We start from the raw sequence: 15,519 nt of genomic DNA on the forward strand, positions 1-15,519 counted from the left end.
TTTTGTAGATCAATAGTATTGGTAGATTTCAATTAAATTAATTAAAGTTTGCATGTAAAATGTAGTTCATGGTGATTAATAACCAGTTATATGACAGCAACTTTCACAATAAGTGTATTCTCTCATGTGTAATCAGCTAGACAGTAATGGCTGGGGACTGATGTCCACTACATTTCCCAGAATCACCAATCTGTTCCGTTTAAAATCCTTAAATGCACTGAAAAACTACATTTGGTGTTAAACCTTTCACATGCATTAGTAGAACATTTTTATTATCATAGCCAGGAAAAAGTAAAATCGAATAATTTTCTGCATGTGGATCAATACAGTATTAACATCCTGAACTTTGCTTAAAAATACGCCATCCTTTCTAGGGCATGTGACACAGTCCAATCTGGAATCTAACAAAACATGCTTGCCTGTGCCAGGTTTCGGGCAATTGACTGTTCTGAATTTACCCATCAGTCCTTTTCGCCTCTGTTTCATCTATGTTTCCATCCTGCCACATTCAATATAACCTCATTATTATTCTGCAAATGGCATTATTCCTGCTTAGTAAAGGAGCTCAAACTACCAATACAGGCTCTCCAGCTCTCTAGCTGTTTTGGACTGAGGCGCTTTACAGGATTGGAGGAGGACAAACAAAAAAAAAAAAAAAACACAAATTCTGACAAACTTCAAGATTATGAAGGAATGGGTTGCCATCAGCAGGATGTGGCCCAGAAGTTGATTGACAGCATGTCAGGGCGAATTGCAGAGGTCTTGAAAAAAAAAAAAAAAAAAAGGGTCAACACTGCAAATGTATTTATATGGATTGCCTTTCTGTCCCTGGTATCAAAATCAAAGTTTTATATACACATATATATATATATATATATATATATAACTGAAATTGAGCCATGGTGCAGAATTACAGCCACTTTCAGCCAGTCCCACAATGAGATTTACATAGGATGCACCGTTTTGGTGTCTGTAGCTTTAAATGCAAATTAGGGGGAGGGAGGCCTATAGAAGTGCGCGGGCATTTGCGGAAATGACGTCATCAACACTTCTTTTTCTTGCAATGCTTTGCATGTTTTCAAGCCATGATGATCAATTACTTTTTTAGTGCAGGGGTGGGAAAAATTCTGGGTGGAAAAAGTATGAGAAAAGGGAGGTAACCTCTCCCCTTATGATGACTTAAGGGAACAATCACCCCTTCTAGCCACTGAAGGACCATGGACAGGCTAGCGTAACCCATATTTATGTTAAAAAAATCTCACAAAGTGAAATTTCCATAATAGGGGAGCTTTACCTTGGATTTTCCTGCAACATTGAGACATTGTGCATTTCATGAATGAACGTGAAGTGATTGAAATACTGCAGCACAGCACACAATGACACAAAATGTGTTCTCTGCTTTTAACCATCACCCTTAGTGAGCAGTGGGCAGCCATGACAAGCGCCCGGGGAGCAGTGTGTGGGGACAGTGCTTTGCTCAGTGGCACCTCAGTGGCTTGGGACTCTGTCACAGCGCGAAACAGATGGCGCAGGAGCGTGTGGGCTGCCGGGACGGGCAGTCGGGACGTCGTTTGGTCGGCAACAGTGAAGTCGGATGACACAAGGGACAGAGCTGGCGGGGTAACCAGGAACAGGCGGTTGGTTGGCAACGTTGAGGGCAAACAAAAGCTTGGTCAATCTGAAAATGCTCGCAGCACTGGGAGTTAACATGCAATGAGCTCACGGTTTAATAGTGGAGCCACCGGATGTTTATAGCGCATGTTGGCTTCTTCTGCGTCTCCCTGTGAGTGGCCATGCACCCCCTGCTGGCGTGGGGGGAGAGTGACGGCTGTGACAGATTCAAACAGGCAACCTGCTGCTTCCGGGTCTGCTTCCTTACCCACAGGGTCACCACTGCCAATCACATAATTCAATACAGAGAATGACAATGATCTCCGAGGGATATTGGGCCTCTCTCTCAAACATCAGAAAAAAAGAAAAATGTGTTGTGATTTGTTGTTTCGTACACAGCACGAACATCACTGCATCCGAAAACTTGTCGCAGGTATTGGGATTGTCCTGGACCAATTTGGAAAAGTGCTCTGGAAAATAATTTGTAAAAATTCCAATGTTATGCTCATAGTGTCTCTGTGTGATTGTGAACACATGCATATTTCACTTCCGTATTGTCCCATTCTGCCTGGTATGGGCAACAAAGGCTTCTATTAATGCCGACTACCCTGTAGTAACAGCAGTGCCAGGAGGCAGGTGCAAGAAAGCGTGTCTGTAAAGGAATTGGTGTAGAACATGGTAGTGAGAGCAGCCATGCTGTACAGTTTGGATACAGCAGCACTGACCAGAAGACAAGAAGCAGAGCTGGGGGTGGAGTAGTTGAAAATGTTACGATTTGCATTGGGAGTTGGAGTTTATCAGAGGGGACAGCTGGAGTTGAACTGTTTGGAGGAAAAGTCAGATGTGCGTTGAGAAGAGATGCTGAGTATGTGTGGAGAAGGATGCTGCTGCCTGCAAATAGAGGAAACCAGAAATGCCTAGTAGGAGGTTTATGGACGTGGTGAGTACATGCATAGAGGAGAGGAATATGGAGATGCCTGAGTGAGAGCAGCCAATCAAAAAAAGAAAGATGCGGCATCTCTATACTGTATTCTAAACGACGTACTGATTATGAGATCTAATCTCATTCAACAAGGAAAAGTATAAAAAAAACACTGCTGTGGTCGTCACATGACATCAAGTGACCTACAAATGGCAGCTTGAGTGAAGTGCACTGTGAGAACTGATTAGTACAGGCTCCTAAGATCAATACTAGTGTTAAAACATCAATGATCCTTGTGACAGAATTACACAAATTCCCTGCCCTAATCTGCCAAAATCCATTTGCGATCAGAAATTTATGGCAGTTTGCGGAATGCGATATATGTTACATTTTAAACTGATTGTTTGAAAAGTAATTTTTTTTACACAAATGAAAGTCTATTCCTGTTGGAGCCATCTAGATGGATAGCTTACCAGAAATGTGGAACTTTCTCCTCAAAATGTACCATTTGGTGGAAATCCATCATCAAGGAGGTTGTTCCTAAATTCCTGCACTTCGTCCTGCTGCATTGTACAAAGTAGCTGCACTAAACGCTCACACAAAAGAATATTGAAACATCCTGGCACCATGCGGCTGCACTTTGCAGAAGTGATTCCCTGGATCTGATTATTATCGGAGAGGATACACTACATTTACAGCATTTATCAGACGCCCTTACCCAGACTGACTTACAATCAGTAGTTATAGAGACAGTCCCCCCCTGGAGCAACTCAGGGTTAAGTGTCTTGCTCAGGGACACAATGGTAGTAAGTGGGATTTGAACCTGGGTCTTCTGATTCATTTACGGCATTTGGCAGACGCCCTTATCCAGAGCGACTTACAACGTGCTAAGTTACCATCGATGAAGAGATCAATTCACAGGTGAGTGTGTTACTCACTAGGCTACTACCACCCTACATCCACCCAAGATGACACGAGGCCATCAAACCAGTGGAAATATTGTAGTTACAGGTATAAGAGGGCGAAAGGAGCCAGGAGAAAAACGTGGACACGGTGTCCCACACAGTTTCGTGGCCAGAAATCACGTCCGGGCTTCGGTCAAAATAATCAGCGCTACAGCATAATGACGAGGCCCCGTGCTGTATAATCACCCAATAATCAATTTATTCAGCTAACAACTAACGTGTAGCGTTTTTATTCTACGCGACAGCACAGTCTCGGAACACCTCGAGGTTTTTCCAGCCGCTTGTCTTCTTCGTCTGTGATTCCCCGCCGCGCTCCGTCTTTCGCGACACAGCGCCACCTACAGTCACGGAATCCGGTACTGCGCCTCTTAGCCTGCTGTGCGCGTTTTTACGCACAGACCAAACCAACGATTACGCGGGATTATTTTAGCATTTTACAGTAGAGACACGCTGTGCAGTTTTTAGCATTTAAATATGGGGCATCTCAGTAACATTACAAAACTTACCGGTACCTCCTTAAAATTACATAGAATTATTTGGCGTATGCGCTTGTTTCGGTTGGTTATTCTTTTGGCACGACTGGTTCAATATATTACATATGTAAAATTATGCTAAAATAGAATACATTTCAAAGATGTTATGGTGGTAGTCGCCAAGTGGGTAACACACTCGCCTATGAACCAGAAGACCCAGGTTCAGATCCCACTTACTACCATCGTGTCCCAGAGCAAGACTTGCTCCAGGGGGACTGTCCCTGTAACTACTGTAAATCGCTCTGGATGAGGGCGTCTGATAAATGCTGTAAATGTAAAATGTATTGTATTATGTCAAACACTACGGGTTTAGTTTAGATAAAGTGAAGTGATCCGTTGTCACATGTGACAGAGCACAGCAAAGCACAGCACCCAGTGCATACAGTGAAATGTTCCCAGAGGGAGCAGTGGGGGAGCAGTGTCCCCCACGGGCGCCCGGAGAGCACTGTGTGGGGACGGTGGCACTTGTCGTCTCGGGATTCGAACAGGCAACCTTCTGATCACGAGTCAGCTTCCTTAACCCGCACGGCCCCCACTGCTGATCTTGCTGGTTTAAGCTGGGAAAACCATCAGAGGCTGCAGAGCAGTAAAGTTTCATGCCACTCAAACACAGTCGCCAATCCCCGCGGCGCAGAGGCAGGGTGTCCGTGAGGCGCATGACGTAAATTTGCCGCCGCAGACCGAGCTCGGCCAGGGCTGGATCGGATGCGCGTAAAGAAATCTGGGAATGAAGGACGAGTGTCCATTGCGCACTGGCGCGCGGTGAAGCGGGGGGCATTTCGGACGCGATGGCGGAGACCAATCGGAGCGGCATCGCCACCGACCAGGACCGCTTCCGAAACTTGGAGGACATCGACGTTACTGCCGACAGGAGTCCCGTTTTGAGGTTATTTATCTCCCTCACCTACTCCGTCGTGTGCGCAGTGGGTTTAATCGGAAACCTGCTGGTGTTCTTCTTCATCCGCGTGAAGCAGGAGAGAAGGACCTCCAAAATCAACGTCTTCATCCTCAACCTGGCCGCCACTGACTTCCAGTTCGTCCTGACCCTGCCCTTTTGGGCGGTGGACATCGCGCTGGACTTCAGCTGGCCGTTTGGGCACGCCATGTGCAAGATCATCCTGTCAGTCACCGTGATGAACATGTACGCCAGCGTCTTCTTCCTGACTGCCATGAGTGTCACACGCTACTGGTCGGTTGCCTCAGCCCTGAAGGACCGTACCAGACAAGGTGGGTCTTGCTCGGTGAAATGGGTGTGCGTCGTCCTTTGGGTTCTCGCCACTATAGCCACTGCACCAACGTCCATCTTTTCCACTGTGACCAACGTGGCCGGAGAGAAGCTCTGTCTCCTCAGGTTCCCCGAGGGACAGCACTGGCTGGCCGTCTACCACCTCCAGAAGATCATTATAGCCTTCATCTTCCCCATGATCATTGTCTCCATAAGTTACTTGCTCTTGTTGAGGATCATCAGGCGTAGGGGCATGAAGAACAACTCTAGGCTCAGAACCCAGGTCACCAAGTCTGTCACCATCCTGGTTCTGGCCTTCTTGCTCTGCTGGATGCCCAATCACGCCATCACGTTCTGGGGTGTGCTGGTCAAATTTAATGTGGTCTACTGGGACAGAACATACTACATGCTTCACACGTACGTGTTCCCAATAACAGTGTGTCTGGCGCATGCCAACAGCTGCTTGAACCCGTTCATCTACTGTCTGATGAGGAAGGAGTTCAGGAAGAAACTGAGGGATGCGTTTTCCCGGGAGTAGATATGGATACAATTGATAAAGGAATTTGTATCTACCCTTTAATGTGGGATTTTCTATAAAATCCCATAATGACCTCAGGGTAAAGTAACTTGTGCATGGCATTTCACTTGGAAGTTGGCTTTTCCGGTAATTTTCTATATGGAGGCACTGGTGGAATGTCTATATGTGACCTTGCGGCATCCTGTTTTAATCACTGTGTATTAAAAAATGAATCATATGTGAGGGGAACTGCGCTTGTGACAAAGACTACTGAATTAGCACCTCAGAGTCTAACACTCTAAATAGCTCTTAAGAAGCATTCATGTATTATCTTGCCATCGTGTGCTGCCAAGAGGAGGAGAGCTCTCGGAACCTGTGAAGAAAATGGAGAAGACTGTCCATTTTCAGCAGTTTATAATAATTCTGTGTTTCTGTAATGAAAACTTTTGCATCTAAAGAGAAGAGTGAATTTTATTTGTGCCCTTTTGCTAACGTGGTCCTGCAAAAAGGTACCTGCTTACCACCAGCACAGTCACTGTCGCTGATCTTATTTACAATTCAAATTCATTATAAATACAGTAACATGGATGATGTTAATTCTTGTAACCTTTTGAATGTTTTTGGTGATTTGCATTTGCACAATGTTGTAATCTGACCATGGTAATAGACTGTAAAATTCATTCAGAGATTCTATCTACACTGGACTTCATTTCTTATCTCACGTCAGTTAAAACATTAGTAGTTTCATGGAGTAGTTTCGAAAGTTCAAACTGCATTCCAAACAAAGGGAGCCTTTTGATCCCAAATAGGCCACACTTAAGGGAGTAGCATATTGTATACTCACAAAGACACATGCAATGGAACAAGTATATAAAGTAAAATAAATTGGATGTTGAATGATGTTGGGAAAACTCTCTTTCTCAAAAAGTTTTTTGCTTTCACTTATTTTGCCTAACCTGATGTTCCAACATAAGATTTGAACATCTATCAGCAACCAATGTGAAGAGGACGAGGATGCAGGAAAGGTCTCATCTGGATGTTTATCTCTGGTATGCTGAGCAGACTGAGCATGGCATGTTTGATGTATGACTGACCTTGCTCATTTTCTTTGCAGGAATAATAAGATCTTTGGTTAATTCACCAGGATGGAGATGCTGTCCTGTTGTTAAATTAACCTTGGGTCATGTCTTGTTGTCTCTTCCTGCAGATGAAGTAGGAAGAGACCACCAAGATGTTTTACCCTCAGGATGTATTTTTGCCAAAAGAATCTTTCATCACAAAATATCATTGATAATTTGTTGACAAGCAAGTGGCATAGAAATGCAGTATTAACTAATGTAGCCTTTTGAATGTTGTCATGTGACCATGGTAAAGAATGGTAAAACCCATTCTTATCTTATCAATTAATTTAAGAGATCATTGTTCTTCTCATAAATTAAGAAGTCTGTTTTTGATTTTTCGCTATGGCTTTTTAGTACAAAGGCAGTTTCATTAAAAAAAAAAAAAAAAACATGTTCAGAATAGGCCTGACATAATGGAGTAGGACAGTCCTTTTGTCTTGATTGACACAGTCATTCATCATCCACTTCTTTGTCTTCTTCGAGCCTAAGCTGCCTATTTCTCCAACGTTTTACTCTGGTTTCTGCACACAAGGAAACACCACAGCAACTCCAAGTAACTTATTTCAAAGGCGGAGTCAATGAAGCAATGCAAAATTAAGTGTTTTGCTCAGCAATGCAGCGGTTGTGAGGGGTGTTTGAACCTCTGACAGGGTTTCTCACTTCCTGTTCACTTGGCTCCTACCTGATAATCATTACCTCTTTTCACATTTATCTTATAACAATTTTTTTTCTTTTCTTCATTATATTTGACTTAAGGTGTTCTTAATAGCATATAAATATAAGCCTTTATGATAAGAATTATTAACAGTTTGTGATCTGTGTTCTGGATTTAATAATTCTGATGTTTCAAAGTAATACTTATACATTTTCTAAAATTTTGTTTTTATGAGTCATTCATGATTCAAATTAATAGTCTGAATAGTTATTGCCATAATTATGATTTACTTTCATATGTTTGTGTGACAGACCCCTTTGTGTTTACTGAAAGAATATTAGTCCTTTGAAGAATGTCAGTGGGATTGCTAGAGTGCATTTCATCTTTTCAGTCCACTGAGACTAGTACTGAACTTCACTTTCCACTTCAACTCTTTTTCGGTACCCCAGATGACTGAAAGTAGTGGCTTGGAAAAAAAATAACCATCCAACCATGCATAAAGCTAAGATATCTTTCAGACTGGAAACTATTTTAATTTTCATGTCAGAAACACTTTCCTAACACATTTAATGGGTTGAAATCATTTGTGTATGAATATTCATGGATTTGTTAAGTAATATGCAAGATCAGCTGGGTGCAGGATCATTAAAGTAATCAAATGTCAGATGTGTTTAGGTCAGCTGCTAATTTGCCTTGCAGAAACTGTGCACTTTATGCCCTTGAACACAAAATTCTGTTCTTATAGAAAGTAAATCTAGTAGGCTCTGTGCCCATCCCTCTGCTCACATTTATGGTCATTTATTTCTCTTAGAAATGAAAAGTGCATATTTCATGCTTATTTTTCAATATACATTTAACCTTATATATCTATATCTACATCCTCTGTAAATCTAATGTTTTAATACATTTTGGATCTTGCCCCAGTGCTATACTGCACTTTATTTGACTTCTGGTTAGAAACAAAAAAGCATTTTGCTGTACTGATACCTGTACCATATTTTTTACCAGAACCGTATTTAAACCAATTCCACCAAAACAAAATGTACATAAATCCATTGCTTTCCTTTTGTTGTTAAATGGACTTGCTTTGGACTGAAGAAGCAAAAAAGAAGCGTAATTACATTTAGACTGCGTGTTTCCTCTGTGTTTCATCGCAACACATGAGAAAAGCAGCAGCTGGTTGCTTAAACGTTGAAACGCACGTATCATTGCTGTCAGACTCCCCATGAGGTTTATCTGTCTTTTTCCCCCTTTCGCTTTCAATGACACCAGACATGGATGTAATTACAAGATGCAGTAGAAACCCATGGTAACCTCGTTGCTATGGTGACCTTGAGGACCACTGGAAGAGGAAGACAGCCCTCACAGCCTCTTTCAGCATGCGTAGAAAAAAATGCATTTGAGTTTTGACCATAAATATTTGCCCCAGTAAAATAGCACCGTTTCCTTTTAAACCCTACCGGTTCCTCGTATCCATTAGTTGACCAGAAGGGGGCCCTAGTCGTCTAAAATGAATCCCTGCTACATGCTTTAAATTAGCTGGGCTGATAATTATGAAGGCTTTTTACAATTGCAGTCCATTTGTTTGTTTAACCCTTGACCCCTTTTAACCTAATTTGTATACGGCAGGAGGCACCTAAAGATTTTTTTTAACCCTTTCCTGCTTAACTTTTTGTGTCTAGTATAGATGGTGAAGTTGTAAACTGCTCTGTGTAAATGCAAACATAATTTCATTACTTTGTTCTATGTTGTTCCGACCTCCATTTTATTCAAAAACTACTTTTTTTTTGCTTAACTATTATTTCCCCGATCCTTAGGCACGCGTTTTTGGCACCGAAACTGCTCTCGTTACTTGTTGGAGGTTTCTGCACCGCCCAGACCTTGTTTTCAGGTAGGATCAACGTCCCGTCAGCGCCTGCAGGCCAGTTCCCATGGAGTCCACAGTGTAGGGAGTGACGCTCTATCGGGAAGTCCCGCCTCCTCTAAACGCCGATTGGCCAATCCCTGCACAGCGAGGCTGCTGCCGCGGCTGATTGGCCGAGGTCCCCGTCAGTCGCGCAACAGGTCCAGAGATTGTGGTTTGCGCGTCAGGTGGAAATCGTTGTCAGAGTGCGAGAGGCAGAACAACAACCGAAGAGAAAAAAGAAAGTTTGTTTCGCTTCAGCTTCGCAGCTAGACGCGCTGTGGTCTGCGCGACACGTGGAACCGGCTTTGAAACCAACCCGAACCCGTCCGGCCTCGCACTGACCATGAAGAGTCTGCGGTACCGACTGAAGAAGCACGAAGTGACCATCACTGTAAGTCCGCCTCTCCCCCCTCTGCGTCCCACACAGGGAACGCTGGCCAGGACGCGGCGGGGACACTTTTATTGTTCCGTGGAACTTCGCGCTCGTCCCGAGGTGCTGATGCCAGCTGGGGCTGCAGACGTCCCGGAGGAAAACGGGATGAAGAAGGGGGGAAATAACCCATCTGGAAATAATGTGGATGTTCGTAACGAGTCTGAAATAAAAGGACGTGGACGCGTGATATTTGGTTCAATCAGAGACTCGGGGCACGAACATTATAGATGATGTGGAACGCGTGGGCTAGAAAATGAAGACCGCTACACACGTAATTTGGCGCAATCACAACTCCTTTTATTAATTTGTTTATTTACAGAGTACAGAATATATTTGTCTGTGTGTGTGTGTGTGTGTGTTGGGTGAAAAATTAACCACGCAAATGTCAGCATAAGCGGATTTAACAAAGAAGCCAGGCTCCAGTGTGCGCTTGGGCCATCACTATTAGCCATTCTGGCATTATTTAGAGCTGGGGATGCCTGATTCTTTCTCCTGGTGACAATTTGCATGTGAAAGGGACTCTGTGGAGGAAAAAGAAGAAAAGGTCATCTGTTTTTTTTTTTTTGTTTTTTTTTTTTTTAAAGAGGCATTAAGTTTGCGCATTTTGTAAGTCTGGTTGTGATATGCGCTGCATCACGGGACAGTAAGTTTAAAAGGCCTTCTTGTGTCGCCTGTCACATGAATTTCCCAGACGTCGACTAGCAGCGCTGCCATGTGATGTATGGTGTTAAGAAGCTCATTGTTGCGTGGGGCACCTATGAGCATTTTGAGATTTCCCTTTCCATTTTTTTTTCTTGCAAAAATGTTCCTCGGACAACGTGGAGTAAGCGGAGTTGCAAGATTAAACAGCGTATAGAATGAAATGTGTCCTCTGCTTTTAACCATCACACTTGGTGAGCAGTGGGCAGCCGCGACAGGTGCCCGGGGAGCAGTGTGTGGGGACTGTGCTTTGCTCAGTGGCACCTTGGCGCTTTCGGGATTCGAACCTGCAACCTTGTTTAATGTTTACTTACCCGCTAGGCCACCACTGCCCCTAGAAACACAGAATAAAATGCATGCAAAAGCTGGGTAGGAAAAAAATTAGGCTTCTTTCCGGATCATCCTAAAAAGACCCGTGTTTAATTTTTTTTTCTTTTTAAAAAAGCATCTGAATCATTTCCAGGTCTTATTCGCCCACTGGAACCAGTCAGCAAGTTGAGGTTTTGCAACCTTTTGGTCCGCATTCCTATACCGCTCTTTTTGGGAGTGTGTAATACAGCAATATAAATGTATATATTTTTTTGTATTAGTTTGGCAGGTTTTAGTAGATCAGTGATAAATCTGCTTTCAGATCTCTATTATCCTCACGTTGAACTCCCAGAGAAGAGAAGAGCATAATTTACATTTCAACCCTTTCAGCACATCCATGTCAGAAATGTCGTATTCGTAGAGTTTGTTGCATAATCTTAACCTGTACAACTCCCGGGGTTGTCTGAACGTGCAGCGTGAGCCGAGCCTCTGCTGCTCGGACGCTTTACAATATGGCGTGTTTGCGTTACACATTAGTGGCTTTTAGTGACACGCCCTTAGCAAGCATACTGGGATCAGCGCTTCAGATGGCCCAGTTTGAAATGATCTCGGTTGTATTGTCTCTGCATTGTTGCGGAGGTATCACCCGGTGTCTTGAATATCGAGCCACGCCGTGGAATGAGGAAGTGTTTTGCCAGGAGGTAATAAGTGTGGGCCGGAGCTACACTGAAATCCATTTAACTTAATGATGTAAATCTGTGTAAAGACACCTTTTAAACAGATAGAGACTGGTGCTCTGTGCAGTTTGTCCTTCTGATCACTATTACACCGTACATCGGTGGTCAGTTTCTGCCTGAACCACCACTGCTGACCAGATGTTATATTAATAGGACATTATATATTTTACTGTTTCTGGTTATGTGTAGTCAAGTTGACTTTGACCAAGAATTTCATTATGGGTAATAATGTTGCATGGTTAATGCATGAGTAGGACTATAAAACTCAATGCAGGCCTACCAGGGCAAATTAAATCAAACATGTAAAGGTAAATTTGCCATGTATGTCACACAGTGTTTATAAATGTATATTTATGTGTGTACAATACATGTGGGACATTCACTTATTAAAAGCGGGTAAGGAAGCGCACCTGTAATCAGAAGGTTGCTGGTTCGAATCCCGAACTGCCAGGGTGCCACTTAGCAAAGCACACTCTGCTCCCCGGGCGCCTGTCATGGCTGCCCTCTGCTCTCCAAGGGTGATGGTTAAAAGCAGAGGACACATTTTGTTGTGTCACCGTGTGCTGTGCTGCAGTGTCTCACAATGACAATCACTTCACTTTCACTTTTCACTAGTTTTTTCCCTCATTGATTTTGATGTCGGAAGCGGGTCCTGTCTGTTATCAGCTAAAAGACATTAGGGTGTATATCACAAATTGCATTTTGTCACTAACTATGCTTAGGTAGTAGTGTCTGAATACATGTTTGCAACTTAAATTAATCACTTTAGGGAATCCACATAAAAAAAAACTTGCATGTGACACTGCGCTGTTTGCTTGTGGAACTCAAACTGCTGGAAAACAAACTATATGGACTGAAAGCCTGCATGGTTGCAGGGAATGGGAATGCACCGGGATAAAACAGGGTGCTGTGCATAGGACTGAAATGGGTCTGTCAGAGTGCTGCAGGAGAATAAGGTTTTCTCCTAACCAGCACCACAGATGGCTTGTTTGAGACTGCTAGATGGGCTGTGATCATTTATTTAGTGTCATATTTTCAATATGCTGCCAAAATCAATGCATCTAAAGTAACTTAGACCTTACAAACTAAATTATTTTGCTTTTAGAAAGTGCAGTGATAAAATTCTGCTTTCTAAAATTGTAATTGTTCTCTGTTACAGCAGATACCATGATCGTATAGTTTACAACTGTCCTGTAGTGTATCTAGTATCATGATATCATCATGATCTCTGTTGAATGTCTCCCTTTTACATTGTATCATGGGATTCATTATCTTAGATTGCTTAGCTTAGTATGTGCTGCATTTTTGCTCTAGCCAAAATGTAAACTGATCACCCAATGGAATTTGCAGCAGTCCCATGTAGTCCACCCTAAAGAAAGCGTCAGGGTGCTGAAAGCAGCCATTGTGAACTCTCCCATTTTGCCCTGAATCCGTAACTTAATACATGATCTCTCACTGTGTCAGCCACATTTGGAATAAAGGTGTATATTTTGTGTGTGTGTGTGTGTGTGTGTGTGTGTGTGTGTGTGTGTGTGTGTGTGTGTGTGTGTATATGAGAGAGAGCACGCGCGCATTCCTAAGAGTGTCTTAATTCTGTGAATTTTTGTTTGGTTGGAGAGTCGTTTGTATGTCAGGCTACTACATGAGTGCTTTGAGGTGCTGAAGGTGGAACTGTAGGCTGGTGAAGTGCACAACGCCCCACCCCCTCCGGTAGTAAAGAAATAATTAAACATTTCCAGGCTTATTTCACTTATTCAGATTTTTGAAAACATTGTTTTGGTTATTTAATGTTTTTAGAATCCTAATATGATTGCTAAATAATATATTTATATGAATGTATTAGTTTTACCCGTAGAAAAAAAATTCACTTGGTGAAATCAAATGACTCAATTGTTCTATTCTTTCTCGGCTGAATTGTCTGGACCTGCCCACCTCTTACGGTTATGTGATCCACCTCTCCCCTCCCTGGAGCGGCTTCAGCTCACAGACAAAACGTCAGAGAGCACCTCGCCCCTGAGGTGGGATTCCTTTACAGTAGTAAGCCACTAGCCACGGAAATGGGCTGGTTTTTGTCCAGAAGGTGAAACGTCTCGTATTTCAAGGTTGTTTCCGAACGCACGAGGCGGACCTGAGCGGGGGGGTCTGCCCAGGGACCTCACAGCACCGCTGCAGTTTTATCCAGAAACAATGCTGCCCTAATCAAAAATTCCTATCCTGATGGTATTTGTGGAACCTGGTGCCAAGCCGGTGGTTATTCACAGGCCGATAGGGTGGAATCCTGGCGGTTCCACCATGGCTTCGTTTACACGTGCAGAGGCGTCTCGGAGGATGGAATGTAAGGAGGAGTGATTAGGCTCCTTCTTCTGAGCTGTTTTTCTGCCCCCCCTCACGTCACCGCCCCTTAGCAGCCTGCCCACACAAGTTCTCACAAAAGGCCATCATCCAATAGGCATGTGTTACGAGAACTCACAAAAGTGGTTACACCCCCACCACAAACCCACCCCACCCAGTCGCCACACCACCCCCCCAGTCCTTCTCAGCATTTCTGGCTTCCTCGGGTCTGAGTGAATAGACCCAGAGGAGTCCTTCACGGCTATCTGAAAGCTCTCTCACTCAATGGCCATCTGCAAAAAGAGCCCCCCTCCCCTGGAGAAGGGCACTCTCCCCGCGCTGGGGTCACCTGGCACGCATCCCTGTGCCATGCCCTCCATTTGGAAACGCTTCCGCCTTTTCATCCTTGTTTTTCTACACGACAGAAAGGAAACACTTTTTATCCTTGTGCCTGGTCTGCTGTTTTTTTTTTGCCGGTTTTGTCATGTTGCATAAAACCCATCATTTATTTCCTGAATCTGGGACTAAAATAATAACCAGGGGTGATAATTCAGGGCTGGCTGCTAATGTCTTGGATCAAAGTTCAGGTTATAATATTAGTATACTGCGTGGGTTAATTATTTCTGGATGTTAAGATACAGCATGTGCATAACCGCAGCTGGTGTAGAGGTGCGTGGCACACTGAATGTGCTTGGTTCAGCCATATTGCTTCTCTTGGCCTGCATTAACTGGGGTTGATGGAGTGCACAGGAAAGGTCGAGGGGGTCGTGCCAGTGTATTGAGCTTTGTACCAGATGCTCTTGGTGTGGTCTTGTGCTGGCCGTTGCCCTGGCTTTGCGTTCTTGGTTCATGGTGCAAGAGGAAGAGTTCAGACAGCTGAGAGGAAAAGCCTGCGTGTCTCCACTTCTGCATGAACTACTTTTAAAATGAGATCTGATCTCCATCTTGTTCATTTTAGCAATATGTTAAGCCTTAGTTAACAAACCTCAGTGTTTCATTGTGTCCTATCTTTATTAGAGGTGCGCCCCTTCACTGGTCTCACGATTCGATTTGATTTGAAACGATTAATGTCTCAATATCGATGCATCGCAATGCATCCCATAAATTTTCTGAAATACAACAGTTAAAGGCTCATACACATGTGGATTTGCTACAATGAGCAGAAAAACTGTCAGCAAAAACCGAGCAGACTGGTCCAAGCTTCTTTATTAATGTAATGTCCCCGTCTCAAGTACGAACGGTTACCGACATTTACCCGGGCGTGGCGGAACTGAGGTGCTGTAAGCATAATAAGTAGAGAGTGTAATGGAAACCCCATCAGCGGGCCTCTTTTCGCTGCATGCTTCACCAGAGTTTCGTCCACAACACAACCCAAACCCGTTAGAATCTGAAGCCACAAAAGCCAGAAAACCACCTGAGGTGAGCGGGGACTGAACGCAGACCTTTTTTAAAGAAAATCTCAAGCCGCTTTCAGAGCGAACTCCTTGCTCGCCACGGGGGATCAGTGCAAAAAAAATATGCGTGTATTTCTAATCTCCCGGTAAGACTGGACACT

General features: G+C 43.7%; 2 protein-coding genes and 1 long non-coding RNA gene across 3 annotated transcripts in view; 2 read left to right on the forward strand and 1 right to left on the reverse strand.

Moving 5' to 3' along the window:
• Window positions 1-972: 972 nt before the first annotated feature.
• On the reverse strand, window positions 973-3,332 carry LOC114766242 (uncharacterized). The gene is made up of 3 exons (XR_003742760.1): window positions 3,007-3,332; window positions 2,007-2,081; window positions 973-1,893 (listed from the first exon to the last, which is right to left on the reverse strand). It is a non-coding gene; the product is annotated as an uncharacterized LOC114766242 (long non-coding RNA).
• Window positions 3,333-4,819: 1,487 nt separating this feature from the next.
• Window positions 4,820-5,794, forward strand: rxfp3.3a1 (relaxin family peptide receptor 3.3a1). The gene has a single exon (XM_028957101.1). It carries the CDS (start codon window positions 4,820-4,822, stop codon window positions 5,792-5,794), a length of 975 nt encoding a protein of 324 aa, XP_028812934.1.
• A 3,828-nt stretch (window positions 5,795-9,622) lies between these two features.
• Window positions 9,623-15,519, forward strand: part of LOC114766171 (uveal autoantigen with coiled-coil domains and ankyrin repeats protein-like) — a 31,276-nt gene continuing 25,379 nt past the window's right edge. The window contains exon 1 of the mRNA XM_028956819.1: window positions 9,623-9,846. Within this exon, the coding sequence (XP_028812652.1) occupies window positions 9,799-9,846 (48 nt within the window). The 5' untranslated portion in view covers window positions 9,623-9,798. The remainder of the gene's footprint in view (window positions 9,847-15,519) is intronic.

This window comes from Denticeps clupeoides, chromosome 16, assembly GCF_900700375.1.
Source record: "Denticeps clupeoides chromosome 16, fDenClu1.1, whole genome shotgun sequence".
NCBI lineage: Eukaryota > Metazoa > Chordata > Actinopteri > Clupeiformes > Denticipitidae > Denticeps > Denticeps clupeoides.